Genomic DNA, 23108 nt, shown 5'->3' with positions numbered 1-23108 from the left:
AGGAGTAAAGTTTCATGGTGGACTCAGTCAAATGCTTTTGACAAATCACAAAAAATGCCCAATGCATCCTGTGACTCTTCCCATGCGTCAAAGATGTGCTCAATGAGTCTAGTACCCGCATTAATTGTTGATAAGCCCCTAGTGTATGATGTACATATGCTACAATGATGGCAAGCATTCCCAGAAATCATGGTTTTCGATCTATTTTTTACAAAATTGTATGACATATTTCCTCTACTCCATGATGTGATGAGATTTTTCTTCTACTCCACCTCGTCTCAACCTTATCGGTGGAACCTCAATATATGCCAAATGTTAAAATTTAATTAAAAAAAAATTGTTTGTCTTCATATAAAAATTAACGCTTATTTAGTTTAACTGGAATCTTACACATATTTGTTAAATTATAATAATTAGGTGTACCTAAGAGACAATTAATACTATTAATTTGAATTCATCGTAGTCTCTCTAGTACAATTACCACAATCATATTATAACATTTTGCTTACTTACACCCTTATCGCATGATACATTGAAAAGAGCAATACAATTTATAAAGGTAAAATTTATTTCGATAAAATTATATCGATATGTACATGCATGCACTTGTTGAGTAGTAAGATATTTTTATTGTTTACATTTATTATTGTAACATAAGTTACATTGATTAAACGTAAAGATAAATGAACCATACGTCGTAATATTATGGTTCATTTTTAATAATAACTTTTACACAATACATAAAAAATATTAATTGTATTTAAATCGGAAAATTTTGATAACCAATGATAGGAAATCCCTTCGTTGGACATATTTTTATTGCGGCTATGATTTCTACAGTCAAAAATGGCACAATAAGGCATATTTGTATTTTTTTAAAACATAATTATTCTTCACTTGACGTCAAATAACTGGTATCACTTGAGCCTCGAGTAGGTTTGTGTATTTGTACATTTGTACACAATAGTGGCAACAGGGTCCCCACATGCCACTTCCACTACTTTTTTCTGTTCCATGATCAGACCAAACACACTAAATCAAAATCTGCTAAGTTGTAAAATTTTCGAAAAATATATGTTATATGTTGTTAAATAGATCAATAATATATTTCATCTTACAGTTGAAGCATATATCAAGCACAAAAGTAAAAAAAATATCTTAATGCAACAATACAATCAATCTGGTGATTTGAAGAAAAATAATAGAAAACATACTGGTCACAAGCCACATTTTTGTAATGAATGTGGTAAGAGCTTCGATCATTCAAGTGCATTGAAGGTACACATAAGAATTCATACAGGTGAAAAGCCATATTCTTGTAAAGTATGTGGTAAGAGCTTCAATCAAACAGGCGCGTTGAAGAAACACAATAGAATACACACTGGTGAAAAACCATATTCTTGTAATGAATGTGGTAAGAGCTTCTATCTATCAGGTGACTTAGAGAAACACAATAGAATACATACTGGTGAAAAGCCATATTCTTGTAAAGTATGTGGTAATAGCTTTAATCGTTCAAGTGATTTGAAGAGACACAATAAAATACACACTAGTGAAAAGAATAAAACACACTCTGTTGAAAAGCCATTTTCTTGTAATGCATGTGGTAAGAGCTTCAATTATTCGAGTGATTTGAAGAGACACAATAAAATAAATACTGGCGAAAAGCCATATTCTTGTAAAGTCTGTGGCAAGAGCTTCAGTTATTCAAGTGATTTGAAGCGACACAATAAAATACACACTGGCGAAAAACCATATTATTGTAAAGTATGTGGTAAGAGCTTCAATCAATCAGGTGCGTTGAAGATACACGATAGAATACACACTGGTGAAAAGCCGTATTCCTGTAAAATATGTGGTAAAAGCTTCAATCAATCAAGTAATTTTATTAAACACAATAGTTATCATACTGGTGAAAAGCCATATTCTTGTAATGACTGTGGTAAGAGCTTCACTATATCAAATGATTTGAAGATACACAAAAGAATTCACACAGATGAAAAGCCATATTCTTGTAAAGTATGTGGTAAGAGCTTCAATCAATCAGGTGCGTTGAAGAGACACAATAGAATACACACTGGTGAAAAACTATATTCTTGTAATGAATGTGGTAAGAGCTTCCTTCAATCAGGTGCGTTGAAGAGACACAATAGAATACACACTGGTGAAAAGCCATATTCTTGCAATGACTGTGGTAAGAGATTCACTCAATCAAGTGTTTTGAAGAGACACAATAATAAACACACTGGTGAAAAGCCATATTCTTGTAATAATGTGGTAAAAGCTTCAATCAATCACGTGTGTTGAAGATACACAATAGAATACACACTGCTGAAAAACTATATTCTTGTAATGGCTGTGGTAAGAGCTTTACTCAATCAAGTGAAGATACACAATAGATTTCATACTGCTATATATGCTAAAAGCTATATTCTTGTAAAGTATGTGGTAAGAGCTTTCATCAGTCAGGTGATTTTAAGATACACAATAGAATACACATTGGTAAAGAGCCATATTCTTGTGATTAATGTGAAAAGAGCTTCTATTTGAAGCTTCAAATAACCTGGTGATTCGAAAAGAGGATTGAGGATTCGTATTAGTAGAATGTAATATGTAAAATACACATAGATTAATTTTAAAAACGCGTACATCTTCCTTGAAGGCTGTCAACGCTCTTGTAATTCCTCTGGTGTTGCAAGAGAATGTGGGCGGCGGTGATCACTTAACACCAGGTGACCCGTACGCTCGTTTGTCGTCCTATTCCATAAAAAAAAATACATTTATGTTGTTGGGCTATCTGTGTCCGTAAGGAAGGATTTTTTCTGTTTCGTCGAAAATTGTTGAATTTTCCGTGTAGAGACTTGTATGATTACTGTAGAGTTGGGTGCTTACAATTAAATGTTACTCAGCTCTATCATAGCTGCCGTGCTTGTCACGGATATGTACAGTTATGTTACTGAGTTACAATTTGTGATTGATGTTTGTTTTTATGATTTTATTACTGTAAATAGTGCGAGTAAGTGTGCAGTAAACAGCAACTAATTATTTTTGAAGTAATTCTTGTTTCGGCGCGTGATGAAAGTGAAATTTTAAGATGCGCGTGCATCACAGATACACAAAAGTAACAGGTTGAAGTTGGTTCCTAAAGTCGTCATTCGTTTTTTTTTTGTTTCTTCGTCCATTACTAGGACAGGCAAAGGGTTCAAGCCAGCTGTATTCATTATTTCATAATTAATTGTCAAGGCCATCTTTGCAAGATTTTTACAAAATTGTTATTTCTAAAAACGTAGATTAGCACGAGGAATAAATCATTTTAATGATTTTTGCTTGGTTAGGCCAAAGAAGTATTGCTTCTTGCGTGCATACATAAGTACACACACACTTATTTTAAATAACTGTAGATATGTTTCGGTCTTAGAATATAATTTTATAAGGTGGAAGAAAACTTTATATATATGAAATAAATTGTTACTTAACAAAATATTTGATATTATACACAAATATGGAGGAACGACGACGTACTGGCGATATTTAGGACTGTTTTGGGAATTGTAAAAAGAACAAAAGTGCGTGTGCAGCAAGAGCTATTCTTTTAAATCAACAACCACAAACCTATTAATCTGGAAAATTCCTAAAGATAAAATACCTACCTTGTAGCTTACCCAATAGAACATGTTGCACCAAGGTAGTTAGATACTTGGCTATAGATCCTAGTAACCAATCCATAAACAACAAAAAAATTGCATAGCTCTTGTTCTAAATAGTAAACCAACACTGCCTTGAAAGAAATCACTTTTTTGCGGACAATCACTTATTTTGTATTATGTTTTCTCACTAATAACTATTTTACACTTTAGGGTAAATAATCGAGATACTACACCCCAATTTGGTTTTACCACGGGAAAGTCAACCATGGATGCTGGAATGGCACTTGTCAAACATGTGTTTGGCTCCCATGATGCAAAACCCATTTTCTGTGAACTTTTGATTGCGTGGATTTTAGTACACTTTTACTTTAGCTTAAGTTATATGGTCTTTGCGACAACAACCAAAGGCTCCGTAGTAGGCGTGCCACAGGGTTCGATCCTTGGCCCGTTTCTCTTTTTAGTAGATATTAAACGATCTCCCATTTATAGTAGAGAAACTTGAGGATATAGTTTTATTTGCTAATGACACGTCACTTTATATTAAAAAAAAAACAGAAAGACAATACGGTGGATAGCAAAATGCTTAATGATACTATGTTAAAAGTATTTATTTGGTTCACAAATGTTTTGTTAATCTCCCATACGCTCCTGTGCACAAGTGTATTTCGTGTAAGCGTTGTTCGGGTTGATTCCAGCGGCCGAATGCCACCACCGGACATTACGTGCAAAGTACCACCCGCATCACGTTGACGTCTGACATTCCACAACCGCGCGTTTTGCTAGAAATTTCTTGCCTCGCACAGCCACTTTGTGGAATCAATTACTGGCTGCAGTTTTCCCGAACAGATACGACTTAGGAAACTTCAAGAAAAATGCATACTCCCACCTTAAAGGCCGACAACGCATTTCTTGACACACCTGTTGTTGCGGATGTCCATGAGCGCTTGCCTCAACTCTCCCCATATCGTGAGCCTCTTGCCCGTTTGCCACCTGTTATATTAAAAAAAACAACAACAACATTATTTTATAATTTTTTTTTTAGAAAATATTTTTTCGAAGTAAATCATAAGATCATATGATAACGTTCACTTTAGTAAAAATAATACAAAGAATTCAATTCCAATGTTTTTAATTTGACGCGTTTAACAAAATACAATACACAATTTCTTGTACAACTCTGAAAGAGCGGCGATATCACAGCACGAATCTATCATAAATCACATTTTTTGTTGCCGCTGGTTGGTGGCTACTACGGGCGCGCGGGTCGTGTTGGCATATCAGAGGTTAAATAGTAAAAAAAAAAACAATTATATTCATTTTCAACCGACCAAGTGTTGTTGCTATAATATGTTATATTAATGTCACCATTTTTTTATCAATAATTGGTCCAAGCATAAAATGGTGAGAAAAACAGGTAAAGGAAACGATCGAAACGATGATACAAAGTCCTAAGACGTTACTCAAATACAGAAGATGATATTTCAAATAGTTGTAATATCAACAAATACTATAGGAGCAACACATAATAATAAAATGTCTAATATCTAACCTTTAACGTAATACTTTCGTATTATAGAACACAGAAATATAAATCGTGCATATTAGCCGTAATAGCGTATGCAGACAGATTCGTTCTTAAGAGAACATATTTAATATATCTGAATATTAGCTCTGTTATGAACCGTTTAATAAAGCTGTACATCAAGTCATAGAATCGTGCAGATGACCAGCAGTCATCTCATCGTCAGCAGTCAAGCACCGTCTTCTATCATTCGGTTTTAATGAATGAGAGAATGATGAGGCTGTGGAATGCGACATGACATGTTTTACTGCGATAGCTATATTATTAGAATGAGATAGCGCACATTGTGTTTTTCTTAATTGTAATTAATGAAACATTTAACTATTTGACAAAATGTAAGCTTTAGTATTGGTGTGTAATTTCCTTGTTTGTAAGTAATTTTTATAATAAGAATAGTAATTGGCTAATTAGTTTTAAGGTTTCGTAAAAATATAGTGTACCTGAATTTAAATATATATTTTGCTCAAGCTGTTGTTTTATTTAGCTATCAAACGTTCGGTCTCTAAACTATTATACTTATGTAACTTAAATATATTTGTGTTATAAAATAGCATATTACTGCTTATAAAGTAGAAGACTGGAACAAATCACAAACATTGTGCACTAATCTCTCTCAGACCTTATTGGATAATAAGTTTGGATAAAGTGTGCTGTGTGTAAGAAATATGCCATTTGACGATGTCGATAGGGTAATAGTAAGAATTAGATGAGTGTGATTAAGGTATGCCCATATTTAATTCTATTAAATATACGTGAATTAATAGTATGGTTAATAGTAATCAAAATAAAACAGTATTTAAGTAAATAGGTAATAATACGCACATACTTGAACAAAGTATAAAAATAAAATAGTCTATCTATATACTAAACAATTCTGACAGATGTTTGTCAAATAATTATCTTTGACCTTGCATTCGATTTTTTTTATGGAATAGGAGGACAAACGAGCGTACGGGTCACCTGGTGTTAAGTGATCACCGCCGCCCGCATTCTCTTGCAACACCAGACGAATCACAAGAGCGTTGCCGGCCTATAAGGAAGGTGTACGCGCTTTTTTTGAAGGTACCCATGACGTATCGTCCCGGAAACACCGTACAAGGAAGCTCATTCCACAGCTTTGTAGTACGTGGAAGAAAGCTCCTTGAAAACCGCACTGTGGAGGACCACACATCCAGATGGTGGGGATGATATCCTAATTTAGGGCGTGTCGTGCGAAGGTGGAAATCGGCGGCAGGAATCTTCGGAACACTCCCCGTGATAAATGCGGTAAAAGACACACAATGAAGCGACGTCTCTACGCAACGCCAAGTGATCCAGCCGTTCACAGAGCACTGGGTCCCCGACAATTCGAGCTACTCTCGTTGCACGCGGTCAAATGGATCGAGCTGATACTGGAGTGCGCCAGACCAGAGATGACAGCAATACTCCATGTGTGGCCGGACCTGCGCTTTGTAGCGCGCTAGAATATGGGCCGGCTTGAAGTATTGCCGTGCTCTATTGATGACGCCCAGCTTCTTCGAACCAATTTGGCTTTGCCCTCCAGATGGCCATGGAATTGGCAATCGCTCGAGATTTCGAGACCCAGTATTCCGATACTAGGCGAGGCTTTAAGGGAAGTGTTATCTAAGAGCGGTGATACGACAAATGGGGCTTTTTTAGTGGTAAACCCGCAAACTTGAGTCTTCTGGGGGTTAAATTGAAAAGACACAAGTTTCCCCCGGCACTGGTCAACGTTTTCCCGAGAGAGACCTGCATGGCCCGTGTATACGGCATCACCAGTGCTGTCGTCTGCATAGCAATGTATGTTGGAGGTGTCCAACATATCATTGATATGCAGAAGAAATAGCGTGGGAGATAGCACACAGCCTTGGGGCACTCCAGCGTTCACGGGCTTGGGATTCGAGTAAAAACCGTCGACAATGACTTGAATGTTGCGCCCAGTGAGGAAGCTGGAGGTCCACTTGCATAAGCTCTCGGGAAGCCCAAATGATGGACGTTTAGAGAGGAGTGCCTTGTGCCATACACGATCAAAGGCCTTCGCTATATCCAGGCTAACTGTTATGTGTTAGGTATACCAGAAGATCACCTGCCGACCGACCATGGCGAAAGCCGTATTGTCGGTCGTTGATCAACTGGTGACCCTCTAGGTATAATAAAAGTTGGCGGCTAATTATGCTCTCCATGATTTTGGAGAGCAGGGAGGTTATAGCAATAGGCCTGTAGTTTGCCGGATCCGAACTGTCTCCTTTTTTTGGATCGGATGGACAAGGGCTGACTTCCATGAGTCAGGGACTACGCCTTTGGAATAAGAGTGCCGGAATAAACTCGTTAGCACCGGCGTCAACTCAGGGGCACACGCTCTTCTAAGCACGATAGGAGAAATACCATCCGGCCCGCTGGACTTCCTGACGTCCAACGAAAACACAGCTCGCCTAATAGTTTTCTGTCTGAACTTCAAGCATAGAGCTCTGACACCGCGGGATGGTCGGCGGTGTTTTTCCGTTGTCGTCAAGAGTCGAGTTGGAGGCGAAAAGAGCGCACAGGAGATCGGCTTTCTCTTTTGCCGTATGGGCCAGGGTGTCATTCCTCATGTCAAGTCAACGGCGGCATGGACGGCTGGTTGAAGTTACCGAGAGCAGCTTTCGACAACGACCAGAACTTGCATGTTCCGGTCGGGAAACTGGAAAGCTGCCCGCCGTTTTTGACGACGTGGTTTTACAGGTGGTTTGCGACGTTGGCGTTGGATGGGCACTACACTCCTGACCAGGCAATGGTCGGACGTTCCGAGAGGGGCGTCGACAGAGACCTTGTAACTATCGGGATGTGTAGTCAGCAGAAGATCTAATAAGGACGGCATGTGGCTATCCACATTCGGGAGCCGCGGTGGCGACTCAACCAATTGGGAAAGACCATACGCCAACGCAAAATTATGCACAGATCGCCCTGCGTAGTCTGTGGTACGTGATCCAAGCCATTCGGCATTGTGCCCGTTGAAATCACCCAAGACTACGATTTCTGCGGAGGGGATCTGTGCAAGCACGTCGTCAATTGCCGTTTGAACGCAGCCCATGAGGTGATCGGTTTCTGCGTTACCACTATGGGACCTGTAGACGCACGCACAGATGCGGACGCGGTCCAATAAATCTACGCGGAGCCAGAGAGTAGACAGGTTCCTACCCTCAAAATTGCCGAGACGGTGACAGCAGATATCCTCCCTAACGTACACACATACCCCGGTATGAGGCATAAAATTGTGCTCAATTTTGTACCCGGGTACTATAAATATGACAAATCGCTAGGTCGAGATATCTGCGTCTCCGTAAGGAAACTGCCTCGTTTGTCCTTGGTCATGCGCGGTACTGTGCCCTCCCCAGAATACGAGGAGAAGCCCGAGCGCGAATGCTCGGGGAGGGATTTTCCGGCTCTACAGGAGCCGGCACCCTCCTGGGGTAGTTTCTCTTTTGATACCGCTCTCATATTTTGTTGGGGGGAAGGGGAGGGGGGGGGGGGGAAATGGCCTCCGGTCCTTGACACTAACCTATGCGAAACATAGCGGCACTAGGTCGCTACTTCACGCTGGTATTCTGTGCGAGTGTGGTAAGTAACCCGGACGAGCCTGGCCCGATTGTGCTGACGTCAAAAGACGGTAGCGTGACTCTCCCACTTTCAACAAGCCCGTAATCGCCTCTTACGACACCCTAGGGCCTGGGACTACCCTATTCTTTTTACGCCCCGGGGAAGCACAGGGCAATTATTCATTGATTGCATTCTTATTTCATAGCTCTAACCTGTAATCCGGTCAATTTAGACATTCGAAGTTACATAAAGTCCCAACAAGCTGAAAATCAGTGAAATTGTTCAAAACATAATTATTAACAATGTTAAAAAGTTCCCTATCTTTCCCATGTATGGAAAAAAAATATTCAAAGTCAAAGGTCAAAAAAATGAGTTTTTCGCGATTTTCAGCAAAACGGTAAGTTTTATCATCAAAGTACCTCGGACAAAAATTGTAGATCATAAAATTATCTATAAAAAATGTATTAATACTTTTTTTCTTACGAGCCACCGTTTCTGAGATATAACGATTCAAAAAGTTGTTATCGTCATAATATGCACACGTTTCCACGCCACCTACGAGGTAGTGTACTTAGCGCATTTTTATAACTTTTTGACGGTCCTATGCTACCGTGTCCACTTGGAGACACGACAGTCGTCAAAAAACTGCCAATATCTACTATAATATTCCGAGATAAAAACACCATTAAAAATTTTTTATTGGGTGTATTAAGTAATTGCCCTTGACTCTAATAACCCTAAAACAAAGCGCAACGCTTTTGAAGAAAAAATATATTTGTATTTATTTGGTTTAAGCTGGTGACCGCCATTTTTGTTTATCATACAACGGAACCAACATAAGTTATTTTTTTTATTGAAAAAAGTATTTTTTAGTGTTCTTTCACCATCACTTTTACATTGTAAAACACAACATCGCACCATATTTCTTTCGATTATTTTACACGATATTTCACTCGTTTCACAAGTTTTCTGTGCAGCGCTGTCAAGTTTGTTTAGCGCACCGGATGTGCTGACCTTGAAAAAACCGGCACGGATGGTGAGGCAAATCTCTTTTCATTTTTCTTTTCAAAACTCATTTATTTATATAAGACTTGCATACGTTTTTCTTTGTCTCGTGTGAGTGAGATGGAAGCTATCAATTAGTCTAGTTACTATACTTGGTCTATGTGCTGTCACTTGTAACAGAACACTGTTATTCGGAGGTCTTTCTAACCTATACCCACACAGTACCAGAGTACTTCTAATAATTTTTTTGTCCAAAGATGATTTACTGTTTTGTATAATTGTTTTTCTGAGTATATTGAAAAAATTATTAAAATTTTCTTCTTTTAACGTATTTTGCTTTGAGCTGATGGTCTTGTAACCAAAGCTCTAAATAATTAATAAATAAAACGATAATTGAACTCCGCATAAAGTTTAAACACTTTTCAGGTACTTCAAAGTTTGATATAATTAGATATATTATTAATATTATTAAATGCAGATAGGTCAGATAGATGTGAGTCTATTAATAATCACGATTAAGGTTAAGTGCGTGGATTAAGGAATAAAGTTTGAAGATCTATAAACACGTAAAGTTGGGTTTTTGTACATGTAATTTCACATACATACTCAATAAAAAGGTACTAAATTTCTATTCATTCCTTGAATTTAATTTTGTCTGGTTGGACTTAGTATCCCGTAGCACGAAATAGGAGGAAAAAATTATGTAGTTGATAGAGCTTTAGTCCACGATTACAATGATACCACTATTATTACAAGGTAATGCACCGTTTTTAAGACAATTCTAAATTCTAACCTAAAACGGACAAATCACGTAAATAAAACTGTTGATGAGCGCTGGGAGGCATAAAACTTGCTTATAGCTGTCAATTAAAAATGAAAAACAGTAAAATGATGCGTAAAAATAGTGTGTTATAGACTGGACGGCTTCATCGATTAAAATAATTTTTGAACTAAAAAGGCTAGAACCTAGAGCCAGTAAAAAAAACAATAATTATTTTTCTTACCCCTCGTTTACACCAAGAAACAAGTCAAAAACTTGTTTTATACAAAACTTGTAGAATACTTGTCAAAACATAGGTAATTATTTGTTTACTGTATTGCAATTGTCAGAAACATTCATCATACTGTGTTGCCAATAGGTTTTATACAAGTATAAAACACATTTGCATTCACATATAGATCTGAGACATCTTTGATATAGTCAGCGTTCACACCAAAATAATACATACATGTTTTTAGCAAGTATTGTTAATTTTATTGAAGTTTATGTAAAGTACTTATTTAAAACAAGTTTTATACTCTATCTATGCTTGGTTGATAAAGTTTTATATATTTTATATATTTACCGGACAGACCGCTTTTTTTTATTGGAAAAGAAGAAAAGGGTTACGGTAGGACTGCAGAAATTACTTCTCTTCGTCGTTGGTAAATTGTATGCGAAAATGTTGATTGAAAGAGTTGTGAATGAAACAGACGAGAAAGTATGGGATGCACAAGCGGGATTTAGAAAGGGAAGGGGATGTACGGATCAGGTCTTTTCCTTGCGGTGCATAGCCGAAAAGTTTTTGGCTAAAAACAAGAAGGTCTATTGCGCGTTCGTGGATCTAGAAAAGGCCTATGATAGAGTGATGAGGAATGAATTGTGGTCAGCATTGTCCGCGAACGGTGTGAGCAATGTCTTCATACGAGCATTGCAATCTCTTTATAGAGGTTCTAGTGCTTGTGTAAGGATGAACGAGGCGTACACTGAATGGTTTACTATCGAAAAAGGTATTAGATAGGAATGTGTAGCGTCAACGTGGCTGTTTAATCTGTTCATGAACAATTGCTTGACAGATTTAAAAGAGAATGAAAGTGGGTTGAGAATGAATGAGTTACTCGTCAAATGTTTTCTCTATGCTTATGACCAAGTATTACTTGCATCTTCGGCCGAGGAGTTGCAGGAGATGGTAACTGCTATGAATGGAGGTTTTGGTAGAAAGGGAATGAAGATGAATGTAAAGAAGACGGAAGTGATGGTGCTTCAAAGAGATGAGGTAGTGACAAACTGCAATATCGTGATTGGAGATGAAAAAATTTAACAGGTGAATGAGTTTGTGTACGAGTATCTGGGTTCTAAATTTACAAGAGATAAAAAGTATGAGAGTGATATTGAAAGAACAGTGAATGCAAGAAACATGGTGAATGGAGCTTCGCACTCCTTTATGAACAGGCCGAAGGTGTCTAATAAGGCTAGTTTGGCTGTGCATGAGGGGGTGTTGGTGCCAACACTCATGTACGGAAGTGAAAGTTGTGTATGGCAGATGAAACATGAAAGCAGAATAAATGCAGTTAAGATGAGAGCGTTGAGAAGAATGATAGGTGTTAAACTGAATGACAGGATAAAAAATAGTGAGATATGGAAACGTTGTGGTCTGAAAGAAGATGTGATGACAAAAATTGAGAAAGGTATTCTGAGATGGTTTGGACATGTCGAGAGAATGAATGAAGAACGATTGACGAAGAAAGTGTATAAGGTGTGTCAGTGTGAATGAAAGTGTTGGAACGGGCGACCTAGGCGGACGTTTAGATATCAAATCAGGGACGTCTTGAAAAAAAGGCCAGGTCAAGAGTACCCTGTATGAAAGGAATAATAAAAGTGGACGAAGCGAAACAAGAATATAGGTAAGGATCTTAGCAAGTGGAAAGAAGTGGTCTCTGCCTACCCCTACGGGAAAGAGGCGTGATTATATGAATGTATGTAAAAGAAGAAGATAAATGGAGTGGTCAATGACATAAGCTTTATTAGCAATATTTATCTCAGCTTATATTCAGATATTCTTTCGATACTTTGATAAGCATCTCGCAAGCATGAGTAATTTCGCCTTTTATATCCGATGCAAAAACAAAGAAGAATATGAGTCACCAGTAGCTAGAAATCCCAATAAACAGCTAACAAAAAAATAGCGCGTACGACTTCTTTCAAGGCCGGCAACGCTCCTGTGATTCCTCTGGTGTTGCCAGAGAATGTGTGTGGCGGTGATCACGTATCACCAGGTGACCCGTGCGTACGCTTGTTTGTCCTCCTTTTCCATAAATAAAATAATTGCTCTGCTGGAGTGATAGCATCTCGATACTGTGAATTCTGCTAAGCAAAGTATGGTGCAACTTTTTGAAGCAAAATCTCAAACTTTCTCAAATGCCTACAAAATTTCTCAATCCACTTTTGTCTTCTATTCTTAAATTATTCAATTAGGAACGATAGGCCTCTTCTTGCTGTCGTCTCCAAGAATGATCGCGACCAATACTTGCGTGATTTTCTTGAATTTCCTTCATTCTTTATTCAAATTTAAATTCCAAAGTTCCACAGTACCTTCACTTTCTATTGTCTGTACCAGTAGTCAATTGTATTGTCAAATTAATTAACTTCTGCACTGATATGTCTTAAACAAGTCCAGCTACAAGCCTACATACAACAAGTATAAAACATGTCATTATATACATGTAAACAACTAATTGTAGGTGACAAACAATTTCATCAGACAAGCTTCATACAAGTTTTGTCTATGACAAGTTTCAATTTTTGTATTTTGAAAATATTGCATACATCTTGTTTTTGAAATTTGTATGAAACTTGTCAAATACAACGAGGGGTTAGTCTTCCTATGTTGTTTATTCAGTTTTCCTATAATGTTTATTGCTCAGATTTTATTCCGTTTCTATCGTAGTTGCGGGAATGTTCCCGTGTTCTGTGTTTAATCCGTTTAGAGGTTGTAATTTTTGTTCGCATTTTCTTAATTGTGTATTACGTTGTTTTAAGATTAGCAGCACTGTAGTCGTTGACCAAAGCTTTATCAACTAGAATTTATAAAAATTGGTTAAATTATGTTATGCTAGAACAGTTAAAACAGCCGAAAACGAATTCTAGGGGTTTTCCTTTCTTTTTTCCCCATAACAATGTCCCAATCCTTAAAAATGCCATAATTTGAGGTAAGGTTATATTCCTTAAAATGCTTTTTACCCTGGAACTGTGCGTTACCTTGTAATTAGGAGTGGTAGCATTATAATCGTGGACTAAAGCTCTATCAATTACAATATTTTATACATAATAATTCGTGCTACGGGATACTAAGTGTTAACCATTTTGTGTGTTACTAATATTATATAGCTTATTTATAAAACATAAGTAATAAACCTGTCCATATAACTGTAATGTGATTCCATAGAATATACAATGCTAATTCGGGTTTGTTTTTTTAAATTTTATAGTATTAAATACAGTATTTATGTACCTTACATGATAGGGCAACAAATCACTACAGAAATTTAATAGCTGTCAACAATATTGTTAGCCTTTTGTCTTAACTATTGAACATTTTACTCTGGATTAGGATGATCACTTACATAACACTATCATGATTATAATATTATTATTTTAATCACAGACTCCTGTGTTCAAAAACAGCATCTGTTGTGGTGTAAATTTCTTGGAGTGATCTCATGTTTTCATTTTCTCAGTTCAATCTGCTTTTATATCAGTTGGTTTGCCATTCCTGTACTTACATGTAATCACATGAGTATATGTCATCCATTTTTCCCTCAACCTCTGCAATTGGGGCTGCATGTTACCCTGAATGTGATAAGGTGTGTCTTACTGACTTATTTTTGATTCCAAGTAAAAAACCTGTATTGTTTTAGGAATATTACAATATTTCTGCCCTCAAATAGTTTTAATTCCAAGATTGTCATCAAATCTAAAAATTGATATATTAATTTACACATACTATTTGAGTGTGGCTTACCCATCAAAATGGATATTCACAAATATATCAAACAGGAAGACACGGAACAGGATAAACAAGGTAATTTCAGAATCTCATCAATATTATCTCTTGTTTTATTCTTTATTAACTACACCCAGACAAATTGTTAAATTGTAATCAAATATAATTTTATGTAAACTCACTGTTATCTGTATTAGTGATAAAATATCTTTTATAATTATAATATTCTTTGTATTTATTATATGATTATTATATTTATATGATTCTCTCAAGTGAGATTTTAAATTACATCCATCATAAAAGTGTCTGACTTCTTTGAGACAGTGAGATATAGTCTATGCGAAAAAAGTACCTACATAAGATTTGAGGGTGCACCTTCATTTAATTACCAAATTTGTAATGTTGACAACACAATATTAAGACTATGACATTTTGATACTTGTATATTTTTTTAGAATATAATGTTTTCATATTCCGTCTTAATAAAGATTTTATAGAATGAGCCATTTAAAAGTCATAATATTAGTTCCATTTTATGCCATGACTGTTCTCTTTCTGTACAGACTTTAGTTATATTACAAGCCATTAAGAGATCAACAAATCATAAATCATGTTTTACATCCTTATGGCAACACAATTATTGTAAAAATTATAAACAGGCCTTTTATAGAAAACACTATACATATATAATAAGACTATAATATGGAACATTGGGTGATCCAGAAAGCAGAAGACCCCGGTTCGAATCCAGAAATGTCCTATTAGTATTTTTTTTTGTTCAAGTTTTGTACATTCTTAAAAACCCTGATACTTCTTTACTACGGATTTTCTTAAAACCCTTTACTATGGATTTTTTTATTTTTGTAGGTACTGTTCCTCTTTTACTTTTCCGGTAGATACGATTATAATATGAGTTGAGGCTACTTATATTAACTTTTCATTAACTTTAAATATTTTACAAGCTTATATATAAGTATGACTAAATTATGATTGCCATTGAATCGCCACACTAGTCGGAGACTGTATCATGATTATCCCTCCATTTTCTTTGTGTTATCCAGTGTATCCATCTCTGAGTCATTGGAAATCAAAATCATTAATGTTAAAGAAAGAAAATAAGAACGAGATGGTAATAAATCACATTGTGTTTAATGGCTCACACAATATGAGCTATAAATCAAGATGTATCTCAATAATAACTGATTATAATACATTTTTTCTCTCAACCCCCTTGTTTACACCAAGATATTATACATGTATTTGACAAGTTTCATACAAATTCCAAAAACAAGACGTATGCAATATTTTCATAATACAAAAATTTAAACTTGTCATAGACAAAACTTGTATGAAACTTGTCTGTAGAAATTGATTGTCAACTACTGGTTATCTACATGTATATGATCTCATATTTCTCATCATTTATACTTATTGTAGGCTTGTAGCTAAACTTGTTTAAGACATGTCAGTACAGAAGTTCATGAATATTTCTGCTCAATTGACTACTCGTACTGACAATGGAAAGTGAAGGTACTGCGGAACTTTGCTTCATGAGTGCAGTATACTTGTACATCATACAAAATGAATCAAACTTAAGTAAACCATACAAGTACTGGTTGGGATCATTTTTGAGGAAATGACACCACAATAGGTCTCTTACCTATCATGCTATATTGAATGAAAACTTTGTTAGAATAACACCAGTAATTTCGAGAAATTGCTTCAAAAAATTGCACTATACATTTCTAAGCAGAATACACATTATCGAGATGCTAATATATATTTAGCAATTATTTTTTTTATGGAAAAGAACGAAAACCTCACGTACAGGTCACCTGGTGATAAGTGATCGTACACATACTCTTACAACACCAGAGGAATCACAGGAGCGTTGATAGCTTTTAAGAAAGGTGTACGCGCTTTTTTTATTAGCTGTTTATTTGAGATTTCTAGCTGCTGCTGATTCATATTCTTCTTTGTATTTGCATCGGATATCAAAGGCAAAAAGTAGTCAATGCATTACTGATACTTGCGAGACTATTATAAAAGTATTGGAAGAATATCCTAATGTAAGCCGAGATAAATATTGCTATTAAAGTTTGATTCCTTGAACACTCCATTTACCATCTTATTCTTTTATTCTTCTAAAAAAAGTGTGGTCTGTCCAGTAAATGTATAAAACTTTATCCAACAAGCTATTTTATACTCTATTCATATAGAGTATAAAATTTGTTTTGAGTAAGTATTATACATAAATTTCAAAAAAATTACCAATACTTGTAAAAAACATGTATGTTTTATGTTTGTGTGAACACTGTCAATGTATCAGACTGGATCAAACATATCTCAGACCTATATCTGAACGCTAATGTGTTCTATACTTGTTTATAGACAAATAGATTTGGCAACACAGTGTGAATGAAAGTATGTATCAGACAACTGCAATGCATGTTTAAAATAAATAATTATGTTTGACAAGTGATCTACAAGTTTTGTATAAAACATGTTTTTGATTTGTTTCTTGGTGTAAATGAGGGTTAAGAGTAACTATCTCCTAAGACAAACTAGCACTCATACAGTTTACCCGACATTATGTGATCACTGTTGCCCATTCTCAATTGTAATACCACAGGACTTACAAGGGATTTCTGATCTTGTGCAGTATTGAAGAAACATAGATGATATGCAAAATTACATTTGAAATGTGTCTTTGAATATGCATATACAGTGGTGAGAATCTTAAAAATATTATATATTAATAAAAAATTTCAGAATTGGCTCTGCCTAAAGTACATACTGATGTGGACTCTCATATGAAACTAATGTCTGCATCTGATATGGAAAACAATGAGTTTGTCAAACAAGAATGTAAAGACGAGATAGATGTGGTAGAGCATCAGTTACCAGGTAATGACAATATCACAGAATTTATAGGATATAGCATGGTTCATATTCTTTAATATGCATTTAATGTGCATGTATGGAAAAAATATAATAATTAATTTTTATTATTTAAATAAATATCTTCTAAATCTTCTGGGCGTTAATAGAAAATAGAGTAGAGAGTAGTATTAGTAATAGAGTCCCAGGCCCAACGGTGTCTTATGAGATGACTAAAGACATTTCGGTGTGAGAGTATCACGCCTCAGTCCTATGACGACAGAAAGGAGAGCCACGTCTCTAAACACAAGTACTGTACCACACTCATTCATGAAACAGGACCCGAGCAGCGGCCTCACTATGTTATGTTTCACACAGGCTAGTGTTGGGGACTAGAACCCATATGTCATATTTATAAAGGTTTTAACCCTGGAGGGTACCGGCTCTGCTTGAGTCTTGGTATCTGGGTAAGAGCACATAACTGCGCATTTCCGGGGGTAATGCGGCAACATTACATTAGCGCCCCAATTCATGCTTCATTTAGACTTATGCAACCTGGGGATAATTCACTCTAACTTCAAACCACCCTTTGACGGAGCAGCAGGTCTTGTTATTTCATACAGAAATGCAGATATCTCGGCTGAACGACACAGCATATTTATCACACCCCGGGTCCAAAATATTGCATATTTTTTTGTGACATATGGGTATGTGTGTTTGTCAAGGAGGTGACTGCTGTCGCCTTCTGGTCTATACTAAGTGTCTCAACCAAACCTGTCTATTCTGTGGCTGCACGTAAATGTCGAGGAACATATCTGCCACTATTGGTGTGTCTACTGGTCGCATAGTTATAATTCAGAGAGGGATCAGCTCATGGGCTCCGTTCAAACAGCAATTGAAGATGCCGCAAATAGCCCGTGCGAAATCTATATATATCGTTAAAATCGGCGATAAGCTTTAAAATTATCCTACTGGAATACGCAAGTTCTGGGCCGTGTAGAAAGCTGCTCTTGGTAACTGCAACCAGACGGCCCTACTGCCGCTGGAATGGTGAATGACACCCTGACCCATTCTGCAATAGTAAAATACCCATCTTCTGAGCACTTTATTCTTCTCTCGACTCGACCACTGGCAGCTTGGATATAGCAAAGGCTATTGATCGTATACAGAAGGTACTTCTGCTTCATATGGGTTTCCGGATAGTTTATGTCTACTTCCAATGGGCACAACATACAGGTCCCAGGAGCCCGAAGCTTGTGAACGCTAGAGTTGTGCAAAGTTGTGTGCGAATACTACACTGTTTTTTTTTGCATATCAATGATATGTCGAACGCCTAAAACAATATCTTGCTAGGCAGATGACAGTGCTGGATGTGCCATATACACGGACCATGTAGGTCGGAAAACCGTCGATCAGTGCTGGAAGAAACTTGTGTCTTCTATCAAGTCCCCTATTGAAAGGGTTGCGAAATGGGATGAAACCTTCTCTAATTTTAATTTATTTATTCAAAAATAAAATAATAATTATACAATCTGAATCTTGCTTGGAAGCTATGGAACACTGTGCCTGAACTTGGTAATCCTGTGTTTCAGGTGTAAAGAGCTGACATACAAACTAAAAAAAACTAAATAAATTAAAAAGGTAAAAATATTAGATATATTTACAGGTTGGACTTCAGATTGGCAGTTAGGTATAATGCCTCAAGAACAATCAGAATGTGATATATCAGTCAACCAGCTCTGTAGTAAACAGCTCAAGGAAAACTTAGTGAGTTTGGAGAATCATAATGGTAAGATTATGCTGTAATAGTAAGTTTTTAATAAAAAAAACCCTAAGTACAGGTTAATATTGATTCTATTTTGTAACCATCCCAATTAGTCCAAAAAGACATGGAACCTTTGCTGTATTTTATTTAGGCTTTTAGGTATCTTATACTTTCATGCAGGATAAGTTCAAGGCTACCATGTTATAACAATACAATTTAAGAACGTTCATAAATTAGAAAATCCTAATAATTTAACAAAAAAGTTTCTTGAAAAAGCGAAGTAGCATATCTGCAATTCTAGTCTAAGAAAACTCAATGAGGTTGCCATTAGACCAAACACAAATTAATCAAAATCTGCTAAGTTGTAAATTTTTCCAAAAATAAATGTTGTAATATTTTGTTAAATATAACAATAATATATTTCATCTTACAGGTGAAGCATATATCAAGCATAATAAAAGTAAAAAAAAGATCTTAATGCAACAATACAATCAATCTGATGATTTGAAGAAAAATAATAGAATACATACTTGTGAAAAGCCATATTCTTGTAAAGAATGTGGTAAGAGCTTCAATCAATTAGGTGCATTGAAGAAACACAATAAAATACATACTGGTGGAAAGCCATATTCTTGTAAAGTATGTGGTAAGAGCTTCAATCGTTCAAGTGATTTGAAGAGACACAATAAAATACATACTGGTGAAAAGCCATATTCTTGTAATGAATGTGGTAAGAGTTTCAAAGAATCAGGTGCATTGTGTAAACACACTAAAATACACACTGGTGAAAAACCATATTCTTGTAAAGTATGTGGTAAGAGCTTCAAACAATCAGGTGCGTTGAAGATACACGATAGAATACACACTGGTGAAAAACCATATTCTTGTAATGCATGTGGTAATAGCTTTAATCAATTAGCTGCTTTGAAGATCCACATAAGACTTCACACAGGTGAAAAGCCATATTGTTGTGATGCATGTGGTAAGAGCTTCATTAAATCAGGAGAATTGAAGATACACTATAGAATACACACTGGTGAAAAGCCATATTCTTGTAAGGGATGTGGTAAGAGCTTCCATCGTTCAAGTGCATTGAAGAGACACAATATATTACACACTGGTGAAAAACCATATTCTTGTAAAGTATGTGGTAAGAGCTTCAATCAATCAGGTGTGTTGAAGATACACGATAGAATACACACTGGTGAAAACCCATATTCTTGTAAAGTGTGTGGTAAGAGCTTCAAGCAATTAAGTGTATTGAACACACACACTAGAATACACACTGGTGAAAAGCCATATTCTTGTAAAGTATGTGGTATGAGCTTCAATCAATCAGGTGCGTTAAAGATACACATTAGAATACACACTGGTGAAAAACCATATTATTGTAATGAATGTGGTAAGAGCTTCAATCAATCAGCTGATTTGAAGATACACCAAAGACTTCACACTGGTGAAAAGCCATATTCTTGTAAAGTATGTAGTAAGAGCTTCAATCAATTAGGTGCATTGAAGAGACATAATAAAATACACACTGGTGAAAAGCCATATTCTTGTAATGAATGTGGTAAGAGTTTCACTAACTCAGAAGATTTGAAGATACACAATATAATACATACTAGTGGAAAGCCATACTCTTGTATAGTATGTGGTAAGAGCTTCAATCGTTTAAGTTATTTGAAGACACACAATAGAATACATACTGGTGAAAAGCCATATTCTTGTAAAGTATGTGGTAAGAGCTTCAAACAATCAGGTGCATTGAGGATACACGATAGAATACACACTGGTGAAAACCCCTATTCTTGTAAAGTATGTGGTAAGAGCTTCAAGCAATCAGGTGCGTTGAAGAAACATAATAAAATACACACTGGTGTAAAGCCATATTCCTGTGAAGTATGTGGTAAAGGCTTCAATAAATCAATTAATTTGATTATACACAATAGTATTCATACTGGTGAAAAGCCATATTCTTGTAAAGTATGTGGTAAGAGCTTCAAACAATCAGGTACATTGAAGATACACAATAGAACACACACTGGTGAAAAACCATATTCTTGTAAAGTATGTGGTAAGAGCTTCAATGAATCAAGTCCGTTGAATAAACACAATAAGATACATACTGGTGAAAAGCCATATTCTTGTAAATTATGTGGTAAGAGCTTCAGTCAATCAAGTGCATTGACGAGACACAATAGAATACACACTGGTGAAAAGCCATATACTTGTGATGAATGTGGTAAGAGCTTCAATAGTTCAAGTGCATTGAAGAGACACAATAGAATACACACTGGTGAAAAGCCATATTCTTGTGATGAATGTGGTAAGAGCTTCAATAATTCAAGTGCATTGAAGAGACACAATATAATACATACGGGTGAAAGGCCATATTCTTGTTAAGTATATGGTAAGAGCTTCAATCAATCAGGTGTGTTGAGATACACAATAGAATACACACTGGTGAAAAACGTATTCCTAGTAATGAATATGGTAAGAGCTTCAATCATTCATGTGATTTGAAGTTACATTTATAGATTTGTGTACGTCCTAGGAAGACTCATGAGAATTGCTTCGAATAAGTAATCTTTAATGGCGTACCATGGATATATCGTTTCAGTACTCAGATACGATCTTCTCATCTGGGGAAATGGCACAGGAGTACATCAAGCATATGTTGCTAAAAAAAATGTATTCGTTGTATATGTGGAGTTGGCCCGATCTATTCATGTAAAAACTTATTTGAAAAGACAAATATTTTGACATTGCGCAATATGTATATTTGAAGCATGTAAATTTGTAAAACAAAGTAATAATTTATTTAAGTTTATGGCCTCTGCCTATAAAATTATTTAATCATCTACCTCTAGAAATAAGAAACTTACCACAGAAACAATTTACTGGACTCCTGTTTAAATGGTTAATTGACAAAAAAAAATTATAGTGTTAAGGATATTTTAAATTTTAAGTACACATTATGCATGCTAATTTAAATTCGCCGAATAGAAGACACTACAATAAATTTAAGATATATAATGTATACTGTATTCGACTCAATAAATAAATTTCATTTCATAATAGATTTCATACTGGTGAAAAGCCATAGTCTTGTAAAGTATGTGGTAAGAGCTTTAATGAATCAGGTCTATTGAAGAGACACAAAAGAGTACATACTGGCGAAAAGCTGATTCTTGAAATGAATATGGTAAAAAACACAAACACTCAGCTGAGGATATTTTCTGTTTCGTCGAAAATTTCTGAATTTCAGGGTAGGGACTTGTATGTTTACTGTAGAGTTGGGTGCTTATCAAACTTGAAAATTAATATATATATATATATAAACACCTCTTTGCACACTTAGTTGATCCAGCCACGACCCCGTACATTGCTGATTCCGCCTTTTCCACTGTAACTGAAAATCGTGACGATTTGCTATAAGATTTCTCTCATACGTCGATAAAGAAGTTTCACTTCAAAAACATACCAAAATATTGAGAACTTCCTCTTTTTTTGAAGTCGGTTAATAAAGAGTGGCCGTTAATGTTCTCACGAGCTTATTCCGAACATATAGTAAATTCAGTAATTAGTTAGTTAGTTTAGTTAGCTTAGTTTAAGCCTAATTGAATTAAGAATATTTGACTTTGAAATATCTACCAATAAACACAAAAAGCTTTCCCAGCGGAGGAACTCGGCTTAGATAGTCACTTATAGTTCACTATAGTACTTTCATAGCTGGCAACATATTTTTTTAGTGTCGTTTGATTTATTTACAAAATATTTGCTGTTTGACGAACGTATTAGCTTAAATTAAAAGTTGTGTGATAGTATTTAGATGTAAAATGTGATTATCTTATCTTAATTTTTATTATAAGACGCTTTGACACGCTTTG

At 35.7% G+C, this 23108-nt stretch overlaps 2 protein-coding genes across 2 annotated transcripts; both read left to right on the top strand.

Moving 5' to 3' along the window:
- The first annotated feature begins 946 nt into the window (after positions 1-946).
- On the top strand, positions 947-5696 carry LOC126974551 (zinc finger protein 429-like). Its single transcript, XM_050822085.1, has one exon. The coding sequence runs from the start codon at positions 1162-1164 to the stop codon at positions 2305-2307; it is 1146 nt and encodes a 381-aa protein (XP_050678042.1). The 5' UTR covers positions 947-1161; the 3' UTR covers positions 2308-5696.
- A 13960-nt stretch (positions 5697-19656) lies between these two features.
- Positions 19657-23108, top strand: LOC126974521 (zinc finger protein 91-like). The gene has a single exon (XM_050822034.1). The coding sequence runs from the start codon at positions 19696-19698 to the stop codon at positions 21619-21621; it is 1926 nt and encodes a 641-aa protein (XP_050677991.1). The 5' UTR covers positions 19657-19695; the 3' UTR covers positions 21622-23108.

This window comes from Leptidea sinapis, chromosome 2 (assembly GCF_905404315.1).
Source record: "Leptidea sinapis chromosome 2, ilLepSina1.1, whole genome shotgun sequence".
Classification (NCBI taxonomy): domain Eukaryota; kingdom Metazoa; phylum Arthropoda; class Insecta; order Lepidoptera; family Pieridae; genus Leptidea; species Leptidea sinapis.
The sequence above is the reverse complement of the archived record's forward strand: the minus strand, read 5'-3'. Positions and strand labels throughout refer to the sequence as shown.

Bases quoted from the DNA above. Each gene is read 5' to 3' on its own strand.
- LOC126974551 (XM_050822085.1), top strand. From the start codon at position 1,162: ATGCAACAATACAATCAATCTGGTGATTTGAAGAAAAATAATAGAAAA.
- LOC126974521 (XM_050822034.1), top strand. From the start codon at position 19,696: ATGCAACAATACAATCAATCTGATGATTTGAAGAAAAATAATAGAATA.